Source organism: Anopheles marshallii, chromosome 3 (assembly GCF_943734725.1).
Source record: "Anopheles marshallii chromosome 3, idAnoMarsDA_429_01, whole genome shotgun sequence".
NCBI lineage: Eukaryota > Metazoa > Arthropoda > Insecta > Diptera > Culicidae > Anopheles > Anopheles marshallii.
In genome coordinates this window covers 68,700,538-68,709,808 of record NC_071327.1, presented here as the reverse complement: position 1 = coordinate 68,709,808, position 9,271 = coordinate 68,700,538, and the positions used below count along the sequence as shown (strand labels likewise).

At 44.5% G+C, this 9,271-nt stretch overlaps 2 protein-coding genes across 2 annotated transcripts; both read right to left on the bottom strand.

The window, feature by feature from the left end:
- Positions 1–234: 234 nt before the first annotated feature.
- On the bottom strand, positions 235–2,828 carry LOC128712138 (protein ERGIC-53). The gene is made up of 6 exons (XM_053807034.1): positions 2,627–2,828; positions 2,012–2,166; positions 1,764–1,936; positions 549–1,424; positions 359–484; positions 235–271 (listed from the first exon to the last, which is right to left on the bottom strand). Exons 1-6 carry the CDS (start codon positions 2,826–2,828, stop codon positions 235–237), a joined length of 1,569 nt encoding a protein of 522 aa, XP_053663009.1.
- Positions 2,829–5,981: 3,153 nt separating this feature from the next.
- On the bottom strand, positions 5,982–8,906 carry LOC128714171 (zinc transporter foi). The gene is made up of 3 exons (XM_053809047.1): positions 8,358–8,906; positions 6,196–7,995; positions 5,982–6,131 (listed from the first exon to the last, which is right to left on the bottom strand). The coding sequence occupies exons 1-3, from the start codon at positions 8,904–8,906 to the stop codon at positions 5,982–5,984; spliced, it is 2,499 nt and encodes an 832-aa protein (XP_053665022.1).
- Between the last annotated feature and the right edge of the window lie 365 nt (positions 8,907–9,271).

Here is a 9,271-nt window from a genome sequence, read left to right as displayed (position 1 = left end):
GAAAATGTTCGTAATCCAATGCCACCAACAGCAAAATGCAAAACACTCAACATAATGCTTGGACAAAAACCAAAAAAAAACGGTGATCACGGTACGCATGTCTGTTGGCTGTCGAACGATCGTGATTGTTTGCTGCCAGGTTTTTGCCATTCATTTGTGACTGTTTGCTTGATCTCTGTCGCTCGAAACAAGCAACCCTCCACGATCAACGATCAATATAAGTTATTTTGCTAGCTAATAAAACTTTTTCGCCTGAGCCTCTCGACTGTCTCTGTAAAAAAAGGTGAGGAACGAAATGAGGGTAAGAATGAATTAGTTTTCTTGTTATCGTACTTGGTTGGTGCGGATAAATACTTACCTATACATACTGTAACCTAGCATCACCAGCAGCTGCACCACTATCGCCACCAGGAATGCCGTCAAGCTGAGACAGTTTTGCGTTGGGCACTGTACGGACCCTTGCGCCTGCGGTCCCGTTTGTAGCCTGTCCAAATGTTTCAACCATTAGTGGTCGTTCTTCAAATAAAATAACGTACTCCGTTCCTTACCTTTGAGCCACACCGGCAACACCTTGACGGACCTGGTTCATACCATCGCGCATCTCATTCATCAAGCTTTGCACATCATATCCGCCGGTTTGCACCTGTGCCGTTGGTGCCCGGGCCTGATTGTTCAGTATGCTATCCGTACGTGCGTGTACCTCACCGATGATGGAACGTATTTCGCGAACCGTTTGCACCATCACGTTCTGATTCTGCAACAGTGCGTCTACTTCGTGACGCATAATCGTACTACCGGCACCACCGGCAGCGATCTGTGGCGGTGGTGCACCTGCACCTGCACTTGCCGCACCACCGGCCTGAGCCGATACGGACAGCAAACCCAACGTGCGCTCCTGGCGGCCTATCACCTCATCCAGCTTTGAGCTAAGCGTACGCAACTGCTCAAACGTGTTCGTTTGCGCTTCCCAAATTTGACGCAGCTCACGTTCATTAAAGTCCTCGAACAAGCTGTCCAGATCGTCCTTGTGCTCATCCGGATGCTCCTTACGGTACTCTTCCTTTTGCAGCTCGAGCTTTTTCTGGTAGTCCTGGTACTCTTGCGTTAGCTTAGCCGCATCCTCGCCCGGTGCGGGTTCCTCCTTAAACTGGCCGGGAATGTGTAGCGACGTGGTCAGGAAGTGGAACACATCGTGATCGTCGGCGAGTCCACCGGTTGCCGCCGAAAGGCCAAAGTAACCCGACTTCGGTAGCACCACATTCTCCGCCCGGAAGCACATTTCGTAGTTCTGATCGTTGTTCGTCATGCCGTTGTGGAACAGGACCGTAAGAATGTTATTGTAGTACTCAATCTTTGCCCGTGTTGGGAACGGTTTGTTACGGAAGTCACGCAAACAACCGGATAGAAGTTGTGTTGCACCGTCACTAGAATGGGGAAAATAATGGATAAATAAGAGCAAGTAATCGTATTCAGTAGAGATTAAATTACAAACAATCATAAAAAAGAGGTTATATAATACTTTGAGTATTTACTGGAAATCTGCACTAGCAATGAGGAACAAATGTAAAACAATAAACACATTTGCTATCATTGGGAAACGGAAAACAAACTTGCGTCAGCAAAACAACACCGGAGTGCTTGTTTACATTTTGCTCAATCCTAAATTTGCTGACGGAAGTAGACTACTTTGGTTGCAGTAGCAAAACCAAACGTGACCATCGCAATCACAAACACTTAGAGTTTTCCTTGCGATAGATACTTACTTTTGATGGTCAAACTGTCGCGTACCATCGTTCAAGACGGCCGAAATGTATGGATTGTTGTGTTTGTTATCGTTGTCGAACGAGTCGAAGAAGATACCAAGACCGACCCATCGGTCGGATGAACCGAACACATCGCCCAAATAGCTGCCCTTCTCCGAGGTGTACCAGAAAGCCTAAAAAACATAACACAATGGTTAATACCATTGGAAAACCGTTTTAGTTTTCGGTCCCCGATATTCCCAACGTACCAAACCGTCTGCACCGATGCGTCCACGACCGGATACCCGAAAGACGATCTCCACCTCCCACCAGTCAAAGTTCGTCCTTTGCTTTGTCCAAATGGCTCCCTTCTGGCTGCGCAAGGACGGTGCAATGCGCACGTTTTCTGAGCTGGCAATCGCATCTGTAAAACACATGGAACGAGGTACCATGCATGACTATTCCTTTTCGTGTGCAAATATGTTGTGTCCTGGCTCAGGAAGGGGTGATTGTTTGGACAACCTTGTTACCGAATATCATGAAGACACTTTCACTACTTATACTTTCGTTCAAACCGGTTTTTCGACCAAAAATGCAATATTTTTCTAGCCAATTTGGAGCCAAATGTTTCGAAAATTTAGAAAAATAAGAAATTAAACTTCTGCTTCTTCATTCATAGTGGAATTTCTCCACTTAAGTACACGGTTCATTCCCGTTGTTGTTGGTTAGGCCAAAAAAATAACCCTCTGACGTGTAACTGTTTGCACCACGACCTGCGAGCGCCATCTCGTTCGCACTCTCACAATCGGTACGGATTTTCGGTACGCAGTCTGCCGAAACAATCCCTTTCCCCCTTGCACGGACTCGCTGGAAGAGATACTTACGACCACCGTACTCCCAGAACGGTACCGTGCCATCCTTCTGTGCCAGATAGGGTGGTTTGAAGGAATATTTGTACTCGAATCGCCGGTGCACCAGTCCCACGTCGCCGCTCACGCGGTCCAGGTTGGCGCCGAGGCCAATCAGTAGCCCTATCAGCAGCATAGAAGCCGCGGAGCCGCTACACGTCAACCCTTTGGGAAACATTTTCGGAAAGTGCTCGGGAAAGGGTGCGTAGAAAAATGTAAACGTTTCAATGTTGAGCTGTCAGTTTTGTTATCTTTTTTCATGCTGACGTCTGGCAGGCCGTGCATGAACGTTGTGTTGGAGTGTGGGAATGTTTGTGGACCTGGTGATGACATTTTGTTAAATAAATATGATTGAAATGGTTTTTTTTTCTCAAAAGATTGTATAAATAATTTAAGCATACATTTTCTGCATGAATTAATTTAACAATAATCCAATATCTTTCCGATGTTAAAGTTACTGCAGAACTTAGGCAATGGTCCAAGCCATTCATTTGCATTTCCTTATTGTCGCCGTTTTGGCCAAATTTGAAATCAGGTGAATAGGAAATGGATATAGGGCTCGCACGTCATAATGGTACATTGTAGGAGGTGATTCCTTCAGTATATTTTGTGAAAAGTTGCTGATTATTCACAGTATTCTAGGATCACGATCTGCCCTACATGCTGATATTGGCTTATTTACGTTTCGATTCACCCATGCATGGGTCACGCTTGACCATAATCATTGTACAATTTCTCAATGAAAATTTTTCAGTGGCGGCCGAAGTAGTAGACGCTAGTGACGGATTGTTTCTACCCTCTGCCACAAGCTGACTTTCCCGTGAAGCTCTTATTTTTTCTTCTAAACTCATTAACCCCTTATCAATGATTCGATCCAACTGGTAATACTGTTTGTGCGCGAAGAAATCTTTCACGGCAACAATCGCTGTCTCCATCTGTTTCACCACGGTTTCAATTTTCTCCCTCAAGTGATATTCTTCGGCTATATCCTGTGCTCTCCGATGTACGATATTCAGCTGTAACCACATTTGTGACGTCGCCCGACCAAGCGTTGAATTGGCTATGTTTAACTGAGGCGGTATTCCCGAACGAACGCTTTCCAGTAATTGTTTGTAGAGCCACTTCTTTTCCGGTGGCGGTGTTGGTCGATAGCAGTACCCCTTGCTGTTAGTATACAGCGGAACGACTGCAACACGGTTCAGTCTTACGGTGGGCTGCATGGCAGCGATGGCTGCATCTCCCAGCAGTCTTCTTACCATGTCGTCTATTTTCGTGCTAATAATTTAGATAACGCCAATGAAACTGTTCCCGGACGAACTGAAACTTTCAATCAAAGGTTACTACAATCACTGAAGTTTTCTCTCCTGTGGTTACTACTCGTTTGGCACTTGTGAGACGGATTAGAATATCTTTCAAATTAAAAATTCGAACAATAACCATCGGTTGGATATAGTTTTTGTTTGTTACTCCATCGTTTTCAGTTTATTATGTGTTGCCCGCTACATTATTTCAGAAAGCGTTAAAATAAAACGGATAGAAAAACACAATGAAAAATTAAAACAAGAAAAAACATCGACGACGCGCAAAAGACTACCAACATTTGTTATTCTACTTAAGACTATAGTGTTGTAAAGCAAAGTAAAGGTGTTTCTGATGCTGAGGTGAGCTGATTTTGTTTCTGTTCTTTTTTCCATACTATATTCGTAGTACTATCTATTTGCGCTATCGTGCCAAATGCTTCAGGATGCGTAAACCGAGTTACTAATTTAGCCACCTATAACGATTGCATACTCGAACGTTGCTATGTACAGCTGCAGAGAAATGCTTTACTTAAGACAGAACTGTTATTGATTGTAGATGATAATCTGTAAGTAGTAATTGTTGGCCGGTCGAATAGTATAGTCACATTACACAGTCGACTATTCATATATGGGTAATTCAAGTCACAAGACCGACAACTGCGGTTACAGTCCCCGATGAGAAGAAAACGTTATTCTCGAGTCTCAAAATAAAAAGATACTACGAACTGATGTACAAAAAAAAAATTAAAGTACCATCTAAGTACAACGTTGAAGCTGTGGACAATGAATTTCAATTGGACAATATAAACAGTGCTAAAAATTCTATTTTCAATTAGCATGTGTAAAAAAAAAACTGAATTTAAAAAAAGGTTTCCGTCATCAGTAAAATTCATGTACAATGCGCGCTAGAAAAAAAGTTAACAAAGTACTCAAAACCTTAAACATTATTGGCAGATAGATGTAAGGGGTGCAAAAACGAACTTAAAAATTAAGATAAATCCAATCCAATTAATTCAAATCTCCCAAAAGGGATGACACCGATTGGTGGACCAGCGTGCACTAATGTTGTACACGTTTCCAGATCATCCCATTGTTGTGTATGGTTGTGTGTTTATGTATGTGTATGAGTTTCTATTTTTTGTAGTAACATGCAATAAGTTTTGTAATACTTTTCGTGTTATTTATCTGAGCTTGAAGAAGCAATTCAGTATTGTTTTTTTTTTCTTTGTTGTGTTTAGAAAACCTACCATTCTACATGCTATTGAAGGGAAAATATGAAAACCCTACCAAAAGTTACACGAGCAAGTGTTGGTTTGAGCGGGCGGGAAAACATTTACAACGTTTCCGTCGCTCATCCACAACACGACTGCGGGGATGGCCGTTTTGACAATAACGCCAAAAACCGAAACTCGTGATGATACAGTACTGTACAAGGATCGCCATTTTGTTGACGTTAATTAGTAGTTTTCTTAAGGAATCAGTTCCATTTTTGCTCTTGATTATTTTGGTTAGGGAGAATGCTTCTGATCCTGATTTAGCGCAAATGATCACATTATTCTTAGACGCGGGAAGAAGCTTTCCATCTTCCTTGCACTTATTACTGTATATTGTTGTTTGCCAAATGGATTTCCTTTCTTACGATTTCACTTTTATGCCTTCTGCTAAACCTGATAAAACTGCCGAGAAATAGCAAAAGTAGTAGCTACATTTTTTTGTTTCCCTTTTCGATTTTTACCCAGGCTTATCGTTGCCCATATCTTAACTGTACAGGTGTATATGATGCTAGACGCCATTTATGTCTACGTATGTTATTGGATAGAGAAACTGGCGAGCTTGTGAAGACAAGCTTGAACTACTGCTTGATGTATACTTTCCGTGGCATGCCCCGCAGAGCACGAGGACGACGCTATGCGTCGAGGAACTGATCATTAACCGCTAGGCTAGAGAGGAGTGGTTGAGTTCTCATCGTGCGGACACTGTAACTTTTGCATTGTGCTCTACCAACCAACCCCCCAGATACTTCCAGATACTTAATCGACAAATAGCAGCATAAGATCGTGCTCGTACATAGCTATTATCATCATGATGCTGAACCCAAGCGTCAGTCCTAGGAACTGCAACACAAATTCGGATGTTTTGCAACGTTCCTCCGCACCGTGGGATGAGGTGAGTTCGGGTATCTATATCAACAAGAAGATGATAATTGTTAAACATGCTGGAAATGTCCTTTCCACCAATACTCACCATATCCACCATAGCGATATACAGGAACATGCCGGCCGCAACGGCAAACACCCAAGCGGATGCTTCCGGCTGGTGACCAACAATAATGCCGACCACCATACCGAGTAGGCTGAGCAGGGAGGAAAGCAGATTATAGTACACGGCTTCCTTGGCCGACATGCCCGCCTTCAGCAGCACCGCAAAGTCACCAAGTTCGTGCGGCAGCTCGTGGCAAAACACGGCAATAGCGGTCGAGAAACCGCCCGCAATGTTATTCGCAAACGCTGCCCCAATCGTCATGCCATCGGTGAAGTTATGCAATCCATCACCCATTACCACCATCCAGGCGACAGCCGAAAGTGATCCGGGTGGCGAATGGACGTGTCCGTGCGTATGCGAATGTCCGTGGTGTTTGGTTTCGTGCTCGCGCAAAATGATCGTGTAGTTTTCTGGGCGCAATTTCCCACTCGTTTGCTCCGAACATTTGCTACCCTGCCGACCGGTGTTGTGGTGATTGTTACCCTGCTCGCTCTCGATCGATCCTTCGTCCAGATTGGTCGATACCGTATTATTATCATTCGCGTCCTCCCGCAACGACTGATGGTTGCTTTGCGTGTTATTCGCATGATGGTTGTTCAGCCCGGTGTACTCCGAACCATGATCCGCGGATAGTTCGCCGTTATGATGATGGTTCGCACATTTGGCCAGCGCACTGTTGTGATTTTCGTTCGTGCCATTTGTGTTGTGCTCGTGATGATCGTCCTTCGTGTCCATCGCGATCTCATCGTAGCAGTACGGGTAGGAGCTGTACTTGTGCTTGCACTGTTTCTCACCAGCACTCGATGCATGCAACGAGGTCGACTCCGGATCGCGCATCACACGCACCCGGGACGGTGGTTTGTCCTTTTTCTGTCGCGTCTTGCACCATTCCGCGATCACGGTCAGAAAACGCTCCATAAAGTAAAAGAACACGATCCCCAGCACCGCCGCAAGGCCCTTGTACATCATCGAATCGTGTGCCGCTCGGGCATTATCCAGCGAGGACAGCATGGCGTGCGGTAACAGATGTAGCAGTGCATCCCCGCACAGCGTACCGATTGCGAGCGCTACCAGGAACTGTATCACGTGATGGTAGAAATGTTTTTCCATGCACGGTATGACGGCCACACCGAGCAACCCGCACAAACTCACGCCCAGTATCGCAACGGAAGAGTAGATCCATACGGCAGCCTCAGAGGAACCACCTTCGCGGTGATGGTGATGATGGTGATGATGTTGGTGAGGATCGTTCTGCTCTTGTAGACTGCTCACCTGTAGTGGTGGTACACTGTCCTCACCAAAGCAACCGGACCGTTCCTGTGGCACCTTCGACAGAAGATGACCCAGCAGCATCGGGCACACATTATAAAGATCGCGATCACCCAGCATAACGGTAGATTCAACGCGAGTGGGACGTTCCGATGAAGCGCTTTCGTTGCGGCTACTCCCATTGATCCTTTCATTCGGTACAACGATTTGGTCGTGCAGTTGATCATCAGTGTTACTGCTGTTAGTGTTGCTACCACTGCTATTACTATTAGTGCTGCTGCTGCTTATGCTAATGTTTTGTATATTATCGTTTGATAAAATAAATTTTGCTGTCGTGTCGTTAACGTTAACGTTACGCCCATCAGCGGAATTACTGTCTCCGCTCGACGTGCTATTGCTGCCTTCTTTTCCAAATTCGTAACTACTTTTATCACTTTTAGCTGCATCTTCCCATTCCTGGGACCGTATCATCGGTGGTGTAACGCGCCTTAGAAATTCATTACTGCTAATGCACTGAAAATAGTGAACAAATGTAAGAGAGCATTTCATTAGAGACTTTTGCTACATTCCATGACACGGTACTGGATAAGATACAAGAAACAAACTATACGGAATTGCGCATACGGTTATCATTTGTGTAGAATTTCGTAACCCGTTTGATATCTGAACTTCTTCATGAAATACATAACAATATCAATCGTTTGTTTCTCTGTTCATCACTAAACTGTGCACGCGATTCAATATTTAATTTTACACAATTTTACAACACTAATAAAGTGTTTTGGTGTTTCGGTATCAACTACCGTTATTATCTTATTCGTTGAGTATAGTGTATTCGCTCTATCTTATCTATTATGGAATTCTGGTTTGATTACCTTTAGAGAATCATCCTGCTTCGGTGGTGACACACTGGTACTAGTATCCTGGAGCCTGTGCTCTACGTCACCTGTTACTATGACTCCCGGTATTAGTTGAAACATACCCAATTGACGCACCATCCGTTCGAAACCTTGCACATCCATGGTCATTAATGCCGGATTGCCGTATTCGGTAAAAATTTTTCTCATCGCCTGATCCATCTTGTCTTTCATCAACCGGTCAAACTCTGTTTGCGTTTCGCCAACTGTTTCCTTCTCTTCATCATCATCGTGATGGTGGTGGTGATGGGCATGCCGCTTCATTATCCGATGGCTTCCATCGTTAGTGTTCCAACTATGATCGTTGGTCGCCTGGAATCCTTTGACGGCGTTGGCCACCGGCTCGTACCGAAGATCGATCAGTGATCGTACGTCGCGTATCGTCGGGTCCGACCGGCCAGCGGTGTCGCGCGATTTACTACCATCGTCGGCAAAGTGTTGCTTGCAGGGTACATGATCCGCACAGAGCAGACACACGACACACACTGCCATAAAGTGACGGGCCATCGTTGGTCCGTAGAATTGACTGATCGCTACTTGCCGGCTGGTATGATTCTCGTGTTTTATAGTTATGTTGAATTTAAACAATTTCCTTTTTGTTATGGTGTAACGTAGTGTACGGTATGATCAAACCGATTAAATTGTCTACTCCACTCACGGATCAACTGCTAAATTGGCTGTAAGAACTCCGATGGTACCGTGTTTCACCAAATTGCGTTCCACAAAACTCCACTCCGGACCCTCCGAACACAGCTGCTACCACCAGGAGCTTTCAATTCCATTTATTGTCCTTACTTAGAAGACATTACTGGATATTTTTCAATCTTATTCTACAAAAAAAAGAAGAACAAAAATAAAAGGTTTAGTTAGTA